This window comes from Acinonyx jubatus, chromosome D3 (genome assembly GCF_027475565.1).
Source record: "Acinonyx jubatus isolate Ajub_Pintada_27869175 chromosome D3, VMU_Ajub_asm_v1.0, whole genome shotgun sequence".
Taxonomy (NCBI): Eukaryota; Metazoa; Chordata; class Mammalia; order Carnivora; family Felidae; genus Acinonyx; species Acinonyx jubatus.
Genome location: NC_069392.1, coordinates 33,600,566 through 33,617,148, shown reverse-complemented (window position 1 = coordinate 33,617,148; position 16,583 = coordinate 33,600,566). Strand labels below are relative to the sequence as shown.

General features: G+C 43.4%; 1 protein-coding gene across 2 annotated transcripts in view; it reads left to right on the top strand.

Annotated features, from left to right (window-relative positions):
- Positions 1-16,583, top strand: part of RAB31 (RAB31, member RAS oncogene family) — a 129,300-nt gene that overhangs the window by 51,471 nt on the left and 61,246 nt on the right. For both annotated transcript variants that reach the window (XM_027068479.2, XM_027068478.2), the window contains exons 2-3: positions 6,623-6,702; positions 15,298-15,379. In XM_027068479.2, coding sequence (XP_026924280.1) covers positions 6,623-6,702; positions 15,298-15,379 — 162 coding nt within the window. The remainder of the gene's footprint in view (positions 1-6,622; positions 6,703-15,297; positions 15,380-16,583) is intronic.

Sequence of the window (16,583 nt, the reverse complement as noted above, 5' to 3'; positions counted from 1 at the left end):
GGTATGGCAAAGTTATTTGTGGGAATGCTTAGGGGCTTTTAATTTGTATTGTATTTTCATCAAATAATTGTATGGTATTCTTTCCTAAATACGGTGGAATGCCTGTAGTTGAATTTTCTTGCATTGCTAATTCACTTGTTTCCTAGAACGTAGCGTAAAGGCTGAGATTTACTCTGCTTGGACAGAGGTCTCACACCACCAAAGGACATCTTGTAGAATGTGTGGTAATAAAACAAGCATATTATAGACTTGAGTCTAATGATTTTTATTTTATTTCTTTGTTTGTTTTTGCTTTTATGGCACTTTTTTTTTTTTTTTTTTGGTAGTGATTACTGTGATTTACAAATATTGAACCCTTTTCTTTTCGGTGCCAAAGAGATTTAGGGCTCCGGGGCAAACAGGCCCATTAAATCTGTAATCCCAATAAAGCTTTAAATGTCATCCAGGAACAAAGTACTTCAGTTCTCCCACGGAAAGAGTGTTGTAGGGACAGAACTGGCGTCGTGGAAAGAGTATTGTAGGGACAGAATTGGCGTCGTAGGGACAGAACTGAAGGGATGCATGGGAGATCTCCAGGGAGCTTACAGGATGCTCCAGGGGTGATGTGCAGTGTTTTGGGCTTGAGTCCTGAGGCTGGCCAATTCAGGTTTCACAGAAGCAGTGACCTCTGTTGTAAGGAGTGTGTGGGATTGGGGTCTTCTGCAGGTTGCTCTGACATAAACCTCTGACACACAGAGGAGTGGATTGGGGGTGTGTATCCTTTCTGCCTTAGCCAAACCTTTAAAAAAAAACAAACTTGGTGCGTTCGTATGGAATTTGTACGGCCTTTCTGTGGGGTTTCTTTGGAATTAGGTGCAGACTGTGGAGTTGCGCGGGTTGGGATATGCTTGACAGGGGTGTATTCCTTTGTGTCAGCTCCTATTCTCTGTTCTGGGTGGATCTGGCATTTTGGGCCATGGGAAGGACAGGTGGTGCCATCGGGGAGCCCTGGCCGGGATAGTGGGGACCTGACCGGCTGACACAGGGCGTGCTGGTGAGGCCGTGGGCCGGGCGCCCTATAGTCGCAGGAAATGGACGTTCTCTCCTCCATGACCTCCTCTCTTCAGTGTCGGCAACACACACTTCCTCCCCCATCTGCCCCAAAGTGGAAGTAATAAGCACGGAACACTACCCCAAATCACTAGTGGCTACTCTCTGCATCTTCCTGTGGTTTGTCTCCACGGGGCCATCTCAGGCGCTCAGGGTGGTGTGTCCAGTGTCCCTGAAGAGACCTTTGCTCCCCTGGGTCGGTCTCTACGATGCTTTTGACTTCGCTTACCTTTGGGGTCAAAAGGTCAAGCCATTTACCATCCCACGGTTCTCCCTGTGCCTCTCTCTTTATTTTGTTTCTCTCCATGCATCAAATCTGGCTGGCCTCCACGGTCCTCCTAAAATCCTAATTTAGCTCCCTATCAACGTGTAAGACACTCAGGATTTTTTAGAAGTGTGCAAGGCTCAAAGGCCGAACACTTAAATAAACGGATGACTGAATAAAACAAATAAATAAATGCAAAAAGCCCTTGCCATGTGGGTTCTCTCTAAACCCTAGAGACAGGTGCTGAAAGGATCATTTCTAGAGTTCACATTATGGACAAATCGTATTCTGCCCCTTTGACATTTTGGTAGGTATGAAATTAAAGCTTAAGAGATTACTGTCTATACCACAAGTTATTTAACTTACAGTGTGTTTTTTGGGCCATTTCTGATTTTTATAAATAATACTTCAGTGAAATTTTTGGGTTTATTTATTTTTTTCTTCTTTTAACTATCTTCTTAGGAATGGAATTCCTGGGTCTGTGATTCTTGGTATTGTCTCTCATTTCCTTTCCATAGAAGGCATGTTGGCTTATAATGCTGTCACCAATGTGCGTTCCTTCTTAATTTCAAAAAAAAAAAAAAAACCTTCCAACTCGTAAAGACATCTAAAACACCCACAGGACAGTGCTTAGTGAGTTTGGAGAGGAGGAGAACGTAGGGGCATGTTGACTGTTGGGAAGAGAAGGGCAACGGTAGGGGATGGCCATTTGTTCTGGAAACACACCTTGTTTGAGTCCTACGGACTGCCTGCAGAGCTGGGCTGAAGAGATTTGGAGGCCTTTTTCAGGTTCAATAAAATAACATGTCCTCAACTGATTAGTGATGTCTTCCATTAGAGCAGGATTAGCAGTGGTGCTAACATTGCCTCGGACCTTCCCTTCTTTTTCTGGAGACGTAGGAATGCTTCCTTGAAGCCTGTTGCAATAGTCCGGGAGTGAAGCAAATGGATGCCTCGTGTTTTACGTGATAGCAGCTGCAAGTTTGTGGTTGGTGATTTCATAACTACAGATTTACGTGTGATTAATAAATGTGACAGTTCGAACAGCAGAGACTGTCATGTTAGAGTAAGTGGTGGTTCTCAGGGGATTGCATTATTAGCCCCAGAAAATATCTTTTAAGGGATGCATTTCCCTTTTAAGAAGATGGAACCCATCGCTAGGCCTCAGCCTGTGTCTGATATCAACCACACAAACGAGAGTACAACAAAACACTGATTACCCCCAAGGGAGGATTCTACTAAACCTTATTCCTGGTTTGTGGAATCAGGACTGGTTTTATTCTAGTGCTTCTTCAGTAGCTGGTGGTATGTCCACCTTTTATTACAGGTAAAAACCCCAGCAGGTTTATTTGGAGGACACACATTGCTACAGTGAAAGGCAGTAATACAAGTCCTCCTTGCGAGTTCTAGAAAATGGACTTTGTGGGCAAGAAACTTACATTTGCCAGGGAGGTTGATTTGAACCTGGTAAGAGCCTCAGGGGGATTTCACTGGAGCTCAGAAAATTAGGTTCTGACTCGCCCAGCCAGCTGTGTGACTCTGAGGAAGTCACACAGCTTCCTCTTTTGCAAACCTAAGAGACTGGACAAGATGGACTATGCTAGTCTCATAGTCTTACGAAATGGAAAAATATCGGCAGAGATGAGTTTCCTTCCGTCCGTGTAAGTCCACTAAAAATAAAGTAGCCTTTGGAGAATGGTGGGCAGCTGTGGTCCCCCTCTCTCATCCTCTCTCTCTTCAGATGCCCTTCTTCCCCTGGTATGCTTTCCGCTTTTCCTGCTTTAAACCTTTATGTTATCCCATGCGACAGTCATGACTCACTGGCGTTTTCCTCTTGCGGTTGTGTGTCACCGTGCCAGCGAGGTTCCTGCAGGAAAAGGAACTCCCAAAGCCCAGTGATTCATGACACGGCCCTGTCTCCCGGCGGCAGGCTCCCTCAGCAAACCTGGAGCAGGGCCTTCCCCTGGTGGCCAGCTGGGGAACAGCTGGCCACTTCTGGAGCGTCACAAAGCCACTGGCCACAGAAGATTACTTGAAGTAGTTCTTTGTAAGAACACCGCCTTTTCTGAGACCGACTAAAACCTTGCCTATCCTTTTGTCCTTTTATTTCTTTTCCTGTCGAGGGAAATTTTGAGAGTGAGTTTGTAAAAAGAAAAGAAACACTGAGTGTGTTTGGCTAGAAAATGAACTATTCAATCTGAATTTGAGCAGGCTTGCTGCTTTAACTCTTCAGAAAAGCTGGTATTTTAAGCCCGAGTTATCAGTAGAAGAGGATGAGTTGAAAGGAATCATTTCCAGATGGCTTTTGAGTTTTTTCATCCTCAAGGGCATTTTGAGGGTTCGCCTTGCAGGATCATGGGGGCTGTTGGGGATCTGGAGCTGGTTGTTTTGAGCAGGGCCCTTGGGTAAAGTGAAAGGGTCGACACCCAAAACGGGCTTTCTAGAGCAGAGTCCTCACTGTGACATGCACAGTCTCGCCAAAGCCCTCCAGGCCGAGGGCCAGTCACAGAGAGTAAGTGCCACGGTGGTTACAGGGGGTAGGGCCTCTGGGGGCTGGTGAAAACTGGAGGTATTCCAGAGGGGTGGTTTTTCTCAGCTTGGAAGCAGGGTGAGCTTGGGGGTAAGCCAAAAGGACACCAAAGAAGGCCTGATCGGGGCAAAACTCGGGAGGGGCGGATTTGTCACCTGAGCCTGGGGCAGAGCAGTCCTGCGCACCTGGATGTGCGGGTACCCCCTCCACCAGGCACCTCTCCCGGCTGTGGGAGGACCAGCAAAGAGCCGGAGAAAGAGGATTCCTACGCTGTGGTCGAGAGATGCTAGAGAGGGAGGGGACAGGCGCTCGCATCAATCTGCCTCCCCACCATGGGTGGGGTGCACAGACGGCAGAGATGAATCCTTTGGCATTCCTTGTGAGATAATAAACCTGAGACCTGTCTCTGCGGGGTGGAGGAGTTCCGACTGTGAGCTTGGGGACATAAAATATGTAAAAATACAGATCAGCGTGGTCAGCGGTAGCCATCTACCCGGGTGTTTGCAGAGAGCAGTTCGCCTCGTGAGACTTCAGGTTCGCCTCGTGAGAGCATGAGAGCGCGTTTTCCTTCTCTTCAAGGGCAGGGCAGCACCACCCCTGGCTTTTCAGTTTCTCTGGGGTTGCATGGGCCGAAGGGACTGCAAGATCCCCTCCTCCACGGGGCAGGGGGGTGGGGCAGAGGGTGGTTAAAAGCAACGGAGATGAAAACAACTGAGTGGAGTTGTGGGTTTTGGGGAACTGTGAGGCATGTTAGCCGGAATCCATGCGGAAGGCTCAGCTCAGAAATAGCAGCGGCCTATTGATCTGGAATCCGAGGAGCTGATGTTTTAATTCTGTCGCCACCTCTCTGAACTCTGCGCATCGCTGTGCATGCTGCCGATAAGCGGCTTTGGGGCTTTTTTTCAGTATGGCTCATAACCAGTGAAGGCCACTCTCACTGGAATAGGACACCTTTGGGACAGTGATCTTCTGATGAGTGTCACAAGCTGGGGCCCCTCTTGCTCTATGTTGGCTGGAATTGTCCCCTAAGCACGGGGGGTGAGGAATAAAAATAACTCAGCTTTCCAGCTGGTATTTCAGATCTCACTTCACATCACAGTGTAAGGAAAAGCACGTTTTCTCAAGTTTCAGCATTTCCTCCGGGATCTTTAGGCTTTCAAATCTACACCTTTAATAGAGGAGAACCATACCGCTATTTGTTCTTCTTGGGCTATGTCTTGTTGCCCGTTCACTTATAGACCTCAAAATGTTCCCATGATCTTTCAGATAAGCAACGTGTTGAGGAAGCCTTCTCTGTGTCAGTAGTCTGTGAATCTGGCGTCTTTGTGCCTTGCCACCCCTCTCAGAAGAGCAGTGACCTGCAGCTGAGGCCAGTTGCTTTGTTCTAGTATGTTCTACTTTCTGGGCAATCTCGGATTTTACCTTCTACCTCTTCCTTTGAAATTTCCACTTCTACCATTGTATTGTTAATCTCTAAGGTCAGTCTTACTCTATGAATAATCTTCTGAAATAGTATCCTACTCTTTTTTTGTGTGGGTATAAACATCTGGTCTTTCTTAGCTGAGCGTTTATTTTTAAAAGATTAAAATGTGTGCTGAAAGGTCTGTTTGCACTGGGGTTTGTAGTCTGGTGCAACATGGCTTTTAGTTGGGTGGCTCCAAGTATCAGGATCTGTAGGATTTTCCTCTTACCCGGAGGGGACTCCTCACCTCTTCTGTCTGGGCTCACAAAGGGCAACGGGGGTCGCAAGCTCCCAAGCCCAGCCCTGTCTGATACAGATTTCCTGGAGACCCAGCTCCCACCTCCTCCTGGGGTTCAGGAGGGTCTGGCCTCTGTTTTTGTGGCCAGGGGCACCAAGGGTATGTTTTTGTGCAGCCTTTCAGCTGATGCTGTTTTCAGCCTTGTCCTCCAGTTCCTGATTCCTTCAGGGATTCTGTGGCATGAATTGTCTTGCTTCTCAGTGGCTCTCCTCCCTGGCGGCCCTGAGGGCTCCAGCTGCTTCTTTCGCAGTGACCACTTGGCCATGTGCTTTTGGTTGACGTCACTTGTCTGGTGTTGTCTCGTCTCCAGATTTGTTTGACCTTGTGAATTTGTACCTTTTATTCCTTAAACCATTTGACAAGGGTTTTGGAGGGAGTGGATATAAATGCATGTGTTCCACTTCCAGTATATAATAGACCTCTATCCTAATCAGCTTTAAAGAATTATTTAACAGGGAAAGCACTGAGATGAGACCTTTATATAATTAAGCAAAATTGGAGGTTACTATGCAGCCATCAGATTCTGAAGAAAAAGTGCTAGAAATGCAGAAATTAGCATTCATAGGTCTTACAGGGTGATAGCCAGAAAAATAGATTACATAGTTTTCGAGTGTTAAGGTTTCGAACAAAATCAGTTCTATCTCTACCAAAACAATGTGTTGTGTTTACCATACTTCTCCAGGCCCTTTCAAACATGTTCAAATTTCTGGAAATACATATATTGTAACCATGCCAATTCTAGGTTAATTATTAACCTAGGGGACGTGTTTCTAAAGCTTATTTTTACCATACTTCTTTTCTTTCTATGAAAGCAATACCGTTTCATTATGGAAAATACTGGTAAGAAACAGAGGAGAGTATCCTCCCCTACTCCCACCAACCAGAAATAGCCTTTCCTGCTCTCTGGTTCTAGGTGTATTATACTAGGTTAGAACTGATACCCTTGGTCTTCATGGCTCTGTCCTCATTCTTTTCCAGGACACCGGGGTTGGGAAATCAAGCATTGTGTGTCGATTTGTACAGGATCACTTTGACCACAACATCAGCCCGACCATTGGGTAAGTTCCCGTATGTTCTCCTCTTTCACATTTCTTCCCTTCAAAAGCACTTGGAGAGGTCACTTTGTGCCTGAGCCTGCAAGCTGGTGCAACATGGCTTTTAGCCGGGGCAGGGAGTTTCCAAGTATCCAGATCTGCAGAATCTGAAAGCAGTTTGCATGCCAGCCAGTGAGAATCAATCCCAACTGTAAAGACTTTGAAGGAAATGCAGGGACTTTTAGGCAATGTGTCCTGCCTCGCTGTCCCTGTCAGTAATTCTTTTTTCTTAGCCAACCGTCCTCTTAGGCTGCAGCCTAAAACCATCAACTTCATCTCCAAGAGCATTACTCTGCAAATCATGCCAGCTTTATTTTGAGATGGACAAATCCCCAGAGGTCCTGCTCTAGGTACCCTGCCAATAAACCTGGAAACACTGTCTGCTCACACAGCACAGCTGTCCATGCAGTCCGTGGGGCAGATTGATTTTCTTTTCTGGATTAATCAAATGTCATTCTGATGCTTGGGGAGAGGAGGTGGATTATTCACTTCTGAGACCCCAACCTTGGACTATGGGAGCATTTTCCTATTCCATTTTCCCCTTCCCTACAGACGCTTTTGCCAGATGTGCTTGGCTGGGCCGTTTTGCAGGTGCTTGGTTTTTCATTCTCTTAGAACTTGGCCTCGCTGATTTTTCTCCCTGAACGTATCATGCTCTTTGCGGAGAGCAAAGGTTTTATTTTGTCTTCAAGGGAAATGTGTGTTTCTATATTTTAGCAAGGATTGACGAGGACAGGAGCGATTGTCTCTATCGCTTGTAAGTGGAGAAGCTCCAGCGGTTGGTTGATAGGTCAGTGGTTGGAGTGGGGTAGGTGAGAAAATCCACTGCCTTTTGCAACTTAAAAATGGCTTAGAGAAACACGTTCACAAATATATGCGTCAAGACCTGTGACGGCAAGCTAAGAAGTTAGCTGTGCCTGGTTTATGGATGCTGGTAGAGGACACACGACTCCCACATCAGACACGGGGAAAGTAGCAGTTGTTGGAATATCATCAATTTGTTGGTTCTCTGAGCACTAGTCCTGTAGTGTAACGCGAAGAGGGTCAGATGACGCCCTACATGCAGTAGGTTGAGTCACAAGAGAGGACCCCCAAGTGTACAGATCCATAATAGGATCTTTCATAATAGGCGGTAAACATGTCTGTGCTTCGCTCCAGAGGGAGACCTTATTTCTCCCCTCCAAGGCTATTTGCTATACAAACATCCTTGGAAACACAGTCTGGAAAAAAGACTGTGCCTCTGCTTGCACAATGTGGACAACGGTAGAGATCCGTGGGAGTTGTCTCCCGACATAGGCACTTACATAGATCGGGGACAGTTTTATAGAGGAAATTCTTTTTATTCTTCTCTGTGATGTACTTTAAAAAAAATTTTTTTTTAATGTTTATTTATTTTTGAGAGAGCAGGGGAGGGGCAGAGAGACAGGGAGACACAGAGTCTGAAGCAGGCTCCAGGCTCTGAGCTGTGAGCATAGAACCTGATGTGGGGCTCCGAACTCACGAACCACAAGATCATGACCTGAGCTGAAGTCGGACAGTTAACCGACTGAGCCACCCAGGTGCCCTGTGATATACTTTTATTCTTCTTAATTTTCCACTTTTGTGTGTTTAATAAAAGCCAAACCCCTGAGAGTGATTGACTCTGAGTGTGGTTTTGGAAGATGGAGGAGACTCTCACCTTTTACTTTTTAAACTTAAAAAAAGTCATTTTTAATAACCAATCTGTATTCCTTTTGTAATGATTTTTCTAAATAAAAAGGCAATGCATGTTCTTACCATAAATTATGGTAAATACATAAGTGTTCAGCATGACTTTTACACATAGGTGTAAGCATCCTTGTGCCTCTAGTAGGCATATCATTTTGGTCATAGCATCATGGTCAAAGCAAGTCATAACGCCAGCCCAGATTCAAGGAACAGGAAATAAATTCCACCGCCTGGTGGGAGGGGCGGCATTCAGAGAGAGAGCGGTATGGATCATTGGTAGCCGTTGTGGAGATAACCAGTCAAACCCTGTTAACTCTGCTTTGTCTAATAAATATATTGTGGTGGTTTGGGGTTTTTAAAAAAGTATGTATTGTGTGGAAATTCTGTACTTAATAGTCATTTTTTTTCTGTAAACCTAATACTTCTCTAAAAAAATAGTCCATTAACTAAAAAAATCATGCCTTCATTCCTCAAATTATAATGCTCATTATGAAAAATTCAGACCAGCCATAAATATGGAAAACAGAAAGTGAAACTAGAGGATTTTACTAGCTCTCTGATCCCATTTTCTTCATTAACATTATCATTAGAGTCCAAAGTGCATGTTAAACATACTTCCTGTATTTTCTGTGTATATGCAGGTATACAAATACATAATTTCTAAAACCAAAAATGCCAACGCATTCTACCTGACACACCACAGCATACATTTTTTTATCCTCTAAGTCTGCCTTATTTTTCTTTCATGAACACAGATTTCTTGAAAGACCATAAATGGAACACTTTGCATACTGTCTGTGCATTTCCTTGACAAAGTCAAGATTGAAGCCTAATTTTTCAATTTATAAAAGTTTATGTTCATTCTAAGAAAACCCCCAGAATTTATAAAAATTGGAATCATAGTATATATATGGTTTTAATCCAGTTTTCTACTTAATATATTTTGAACATTTTCTTATAATACCAAATAATCTTCAGAAATACGATGTAAATACTATTTCCTCTGATTATAAAAGTATCATATACTCATCCTAAAAAACAGAAAATGAAGAAAACTGTGAAGAAAATATAAAAACCACCCAGAGGGACACCTGGGTGGCTCAGTCGATTAAGTGTCCAACTTCGGCCCAGATCATGATCTCACGGTTCGTGGGTTCAAGCCCCTCTGTCAGCACAGAGCCTGGAGGCTGTTTCGGATTCTGTGTCTCCCTCTCTCTCTGCTCGCACTCTGTCTCTCTCTGTCTCTCTCAAAAATAAATAAACATTAAAAAAATTTAAAAACCACCCATAATCAGCTGGTGTATTTTCTTCCAGTCTTTTTGCTATGTGTATATAAAATCTTTTTTTTAAATTCAACATTATATTGTGAATTCCATGTTATTAAATGGTCTTTAAAAACAAGGATTTCCCCCGCCTCGGTGTTAGGAATATAGAATTGACATACATCATTGTATAACAAAGCAAGGACTTATAATGGCTGTATTTTCCATTAAAGCCATTTAGGTTATTTATAATTTTGTTTTACCTTTTAGATAATGTATGATGTACGTCCTGGGGCATAAATACTTGCATGCACCTCTGATTATTTCATTAGGTTACATTCATAGCAGTGGAATAATTTAGTCAAAGAATAAGAACATATTGAAGGCTCCTGATGGATATTGCCAAATTGTTTTTCAGAAAGGTTGTCCTTATTTTTCTGTATACTTACCAGCTTTAGGTCTTACCTAAAAGATAGCTATCTCTATCTCTATCTCTAGAGATATCTATCTCTATCTAGAGATAGAGATAGAGATAGAGATAGAGATAGAGATAGAGATAGAGATAGATATCATCCTGAATTCCATTATTTTCCTCTAAACTTAAAGCTTACGCATTTTCTCATACCTTAAAATTTCTCCATAAATGTAGTGGTAAGTGCTTGTAGCATTCAGTTATGTGCCGATCTGCTTTCTTTCTACTTCATCCTTCACTTTTCCTCTGGAGTCAAGATTGAGATGGGCTCTTCCAGTATTAATCTGTTGTCCTTACCTGATGCTGTTCAATTCCCCAGTTTAAAAACCCACTCAAAATGTATCCTCTCCTCTGGGATTTTGAGAAAATGTTCTCAAACTCCAGCTTCAGACAAATAAAGTTAGCAAAGAACATACACATTTCTTGGAAGATGTTCTATATAGGTCGCGGTGCTTAGCCTGCAGCTGGTGGGTTTGGTGTGCTGAGAACCTGGCTTTTAGATGCGTTTTGTTTAGCTGCACAGTGCTTTAAAATTTTTAAGCCAATAGCGAAGAATTGGGAGATTTTTACATAATAAACTTGCATTTCTGGCTTCTCTTAAAAAAATCTGTAGACTTGGCGTAGACATGCTCACGTGGCAGGAGCCAGCTGGACCCGAGCCGCAGGCGCTCCATGTGAGTGGGCGGGCTCTCTCCTTTCCGTGTCGCTGCCGCTGTTTATCGTCACTATTATTTTTATCATTATTACGTTTACATCTAGCCCGCGTGGCTCATTTATATGGTTGCTCCCTGGTCCCGTAGATGCTTGAGTTCATGCCAGGCCCAGGGCCTGATTTTTCACAGTAATGTCGCTGGCCCTAAGAATCAGAGCAACGCAGTGACTTGTTTGGGCACATACAGCCAGCGAATAGCGGACATAGGACTCAGACCCAATGAGTCCACTTTCAAAGTCCACCCTTGTTCTTCCCGCTGTGGTCAAACTACCACTGGGGAAAGGCTACAAAATGCCATTGTGTCAGCAATGGAAAGCACTCATTCTTATGGTCTCTTGTGACTCACAATGAAAAATCTTGGCTTTGCTATTCAAGCAGATTGTGTTGACATCTTGAACATATATGTGTGTGTGTGTGTGTGTGTGTGTGTGTGTGTATCTCCCTTTCTGTTTCGACTTTTACAAGGTAATTGTGTGAATTCTCTGCCAGATTTTGGTTCCCACAGATAACGAAGTCAGTTCAGCATTGCCAACGCTCCCCCCTCGACCACTCTGAAAGATAATCTGTAGAGACGAAAAGATGCTTGGGGTTCGTAAGATTGAATGCTAGCAAAGAAGCTGTTAAGAAAAACCCTGAATAACCCAAGGAGCAAGGATTGTGAGCTGTAATTTCAAATATTGGAAGACTGTTCTCGTGGCAGGAAATGAGGAGCAGAGAGGGGTGTATACCTGTGCATTTGTGTGTATGTGTGTGTGTTAATGTACGTATATATGTGGTAGGCATTACGACTCTACTAAAGCTGTTCTGCACAGACTTACTGAACATCAAGGGGGAATTTCACAGATGTCATTCCCACATTTGATCCTACAACAGCCTTCTAGATCATGCAAAGTAGATATTGGTTCTGTTTCTCAGATGAGGAAACTGAGGGGCTTTCTAAGTGCTCATTCCACCTCGCTGGCAGTGAGGACAGTCCTCTGCATTCTGTTCCTGACTGTGCTGATAGACTCTTGACCATGGACAAGGCAGTCTTTTGGGGCTCAGATTCCACCCCCCCTCTTATCTGTAGAATGAAAGGGTCAGCCTGGATATTTCATGTTTTTTCCATTTCTAAAAGTCTCTGATTCTAAGATTTTATTAAAAAAATTTTTTTTTAGTAACATTTATCCATTTTACAGAGAGCTTGAACAGGAGGGCAGAGAGAAAGGGAGGCACAGAATCCAAAGCAGGCTCCAGGCTCTGAGCTATCAGCACAGAGCCCAACACAGGGCCCAAACCCACAAGCGCAAGATTGTGACCTGAGCCGAAGTTGGACACTCAACAGACTGAGCCCCCTGGGTGCTCCTCTGTTTCTAAGATTTTATTTATTAAAAAATTTTTTTTTAATATTTATTTTTGAGAGAGACAGAGTGTGAGCGGGGAAGGGGCAGAGAGAAAGGGAGACAGAATCCAGGCTCCAGGCTCTGAGCTGTCAGCACAGAGCCCGACACGGGGCTTGAACCCACAAACGGTGAGATCATGACCTGAGCCCAAGTCAGACGCTTAACCGACTGAGCCACCCAGGCACCCCTGTTTCTAAGATTTTAAAGGCATGAACTTAGTTTTCTAAGCCTGAAAACTTTTTACGGGCAGGGTTGATGTATTATTTATCCTAGTGCCTAGAATATATTGAGGAATGAATGAAAATCTGGCTTACATCAGAGCTAAAACAAAACCAAGGGTGTTTATGGAAAGAATTTCTAAACAAAGTTAAAGGGTGAAGGTTAAGCCAGAAAAAAATATTATTTAAAATATACTATTAGAAGAGGTAAGCATAAAGTACTCAAAAAGTGAATAAGAAAAGGGTGAACATCCCAACTGAGAAGTGGGGAAAGGTCATGAACTAAATATTTACAAAAGAAAAATACAAATGAGCAATAAACACTAAAATGACGTTCAAACTTATAATAAGCATAATAAAAATGGGAATGATGTATCATTTTCTCCCAATCATGCTGGGAAAGACTTGAAAGATGAGGATTGGCTGGGGAGAAGGTCATCTTCTACGTGGTCATGGGTGTGTAGGCTGGTCTCACCCACAGGGTGTCATGTCTGTTTCTGAGATTAAATCTAAGGAAAGAGTTGTATAAGGACACAAAGATGTAAGTAAAGGTATTTATTTAATCATTGTCATATCGTGGAAAATAGGTGACGAAAATTATCTTCAGTGGGGGTAGTGGATAAAGCCATAACATGGTGTAAAATATTTAGTCATTTTAGGGGTGCCTGGGTGGCTAAATTTGGTTGAGCCTTTGACTTGAACTCAGGTCATGATCTCACAGTTTGTGAGGTTGAGCCCCACAACCGGGCTCTCCGCTGTCATCTCAGAGCCTGCTTTGGATCCTCGGTCCCCTCCGTCTCTGCACCTCTCCTGTTCGCTGTCTCAAAAATAAATATTAAAAAAAAAAAAAAAGAATATTTTGTCATTTTAGATAATGATGTTGATCCATATTCACAGAAATGGAAAGGGGTCCATGATACATAGAGTGGAGGGGAAATAAAATGTATACAGAGTATGATCAATTATGGAGTAAACATTGTATAAAAATAATTTGGATGTGTACCAACTTACTAGCTGATTGTGGCTAGGTGCTGACATGGCAGTTGATTTCTGTTTCCTCCTTTGCTTTCATTTTTTGAGTTTCATTTTTGTGATGTACATATACTGCTTTTATAATAGGAAAAGTAACAAAGGTATTTCCATTTTTTAAATATGTTTACTCCTATCAGTAGTCCTTGCATATTTTAAGCACTTTATAAGAGAAGACCTCATGGGACAGTTGTGGTTTTGGTTAAGATTGGGTCACATCACTTAGAAAAATACTTAGAATTTCCATTTAGTGCGATCGTAGGTTGATAAATAGAACTGTTACCTTCTGGTGTGTGTGTGTGTGTGTGTGTGTGTGTGTGTGTGTGTATTGTGGGGGTTGTGTGGGAATTGCAGGGACATATGCTTTTCTGCCTGGGACACGTGTAGTTTGCCTCGTAGTCCTGGGGAAAAGTAGGAGAAGTTGAGGAAACCTTACAGGCAGGGGGGCTGAGTGGTGCAGGAATGAACTGCGTACTGGATACGGTGGTCGGCTGGGCCATGGGACGCAAGAGAAGACAGCCTAACACCTTAACCCTAAAAACTCTACTGTGCCTCTCCTGGGAATAAGAACATAATGAGGACACCGGTATCACGCCTGGTGTGATAAATCAATTAATTTTGATTTAATGATAACATATGACAGATAGTCTAAGTATAAATGTTTCCAATTGTCCTAAAAATGTCTTTCAAAGCTATTTCCCTCCTAAGTCCAGATCCAGCCAAGAGGCATTTGGTTGTTTTATCTCTTTGTGTTCTCTGAATCTAGATGGTAGAACAATCTCCCTGCCTTTTGTTCTGTTTGCTTCTTCATGACTTATTGAAGCATTCAGGCCGGTTGTAGAATGCTTGTAGAATTCTTGTACAGTGCTCCACATTCTGGATTTGCCTGATTTGTTTCTTCCTGATTAAATTCGGGTTAAAGGGTTTTGGCCAGAATGCTGCACAGGTGATGTGTTCATCACGTCAGGAGGTTATCACGTCTGGTTGCCCCACTGTTGGGGATACTCGTTAGTTTTTGATGAAGGGGGAACTTTATCTCACAGAAAAAAAGTCAAGGGCGTAAACTTTCCACGTATTGTATCTTTACATCTTTCATGAACATGAAGGAAAAGTTTATTAACAAGAAGTACACAAAAGAAAGTATCAAGTGTTTCATTATCTACTGAGAGTTTCAAATCCTTCCTTTTTCTTTCTTTTAATGGAGAAAACATATATATTTGGTAAGCCACCAGCCTTTATCCCTGCGTGTATAGAAGCAGGGTGGGAATGAGATATCGTATTTTATTAGTTGTAGCTAGTGTTGGATGCATTGCATAGGTGAATATATAAGGCAATTTTCTGTTTGCGCCATTGCAAGGCCCAAAGTGTGACTTGCCCAGATATTAGCTGCCCTTGTCACTCTTCATTGTTGTGATAATAAGTTTTTAAAATCCGAGGTTTTATTTTTTTTCCTGAGATTTGGGGCATATTATCTTAGAACAATTGGACATATTATCTTAGGACAATGTTTTTGGGAACACAGTGATTTGAATGCATTCTTTGCTTTTTTAAAGAAGTTTTCCTTCCCTAACCTAAACCTTCAGCTGACTAACAGAAAATGTAGAATTTGGGGCCGGGGGTGGGTGATAAGACTCTAACAGCCCTTCTTTCCTCTTGGTGGACCCAGGAGGGAGCTTATGAGGTCTTGCTGAGGCAAGATTAACTTGTCTGAACCAGGAGCCTCTGTGCAGATTGTAAGGGCACCTGGTAACGTGGAGATGTTGATTCTCTTTTTCAGGGCATCTTTTATGACCAAAACTGTGCCTTGTGGAAATGAGCTTCATAAGTTCCTCATCTGGGACACTGCTGGGCAGGAACGGGTAAGTGTACGTGGTTGTTGGCTTTCTAGGGAAAATACTGAGCCTGGTTCCTGAAGGTTTATTTGTATTTGGCAAGATTCTTGGTTGCAAGCGACCAGGAACCCAGCTTCTGTGATTTAATCAAAAAAGGAAATGTGCTTTTCCACTGTGAAAAAGATGTATGGGGGTGGCTCTCTTGAGGTAGGGCTGAGTTCAAGTCCTCCAAATGTATTGTCGGAGGCACCCAACTCCATTCATATTTCTTTGCTTGCTTACCTCTAGACTGGCTTCATTTTGAGGCAGACTCGCCTCCTTCCCTTCCCCAAGGGTGGCCAGGATGGCTCCGTCGGTGACTCCACGCCTGTATTCTGCCACCTGAGCAGTCCCACAAAGGACAGTACCTCTTTTCCGCGAGTTGCGCCCCATGTTTCAGTGCCTGTGGGTTCTCACGGGCCGGGTTTGGGTCACGTGTTCCACTCTTGAACTTGACGCTGTGTAGCAGCATTTAAGGGATATTTGGCGCTCCTATTTGTAGAGCCAGGTAATACACTTACCCCTAGAGGTAGGGCTGCCATCAGCCGCACCTGAGCCACACTGGTTGGAAGTCTAGTAGGCTTAGTTACCCAAGGAAAATCTGGGTTCCTTTACTGCACAACGGGCCAATGGACATCGGTTTACTAGAAACAGCCAATGACTTGTTTCTTATTCTTTTTTTTTAATATGAAATTTATTGTCAAATTGGTTTCCATACAACACCCAGTGCTCATCCCAACAGGTGCCCTCCTCAATGCCCATCACCCCCTTTCCCCTCCCCCCTACCCCCCATCAACCCTCAGTTTATTCTCAGTTTTTAGGAGTCTCTTATGGTTTGCCTCCTTCCCTCTCTGTAACTTTTTTCCCCCCTTCCCCTCCCCCATGATCTTCTGTTAAGTTTCTCAGGATCCACATAAGAGTGAAAACATATGGTATCTGTCTTTCTCTGCCTGACTTATTTCACTTAGCATCACACTCTCCAGTTTCATCCACGTTGCTGCAAATGGCCAGATTTCTTTTCTTTCTCATTGCCAAGTAGTATTCCATTGTATATATAAAGCACAGTTTCTTTATCCATTTGTCAGTTGATGGACATTTAGGCTCTTTCCATAATTTGGCGATTGTTGAAACTGCTGCTATAAACATTGGGGTACAAGTGCCCCTATACACCAGCACTCCTGTATGTCTTGGG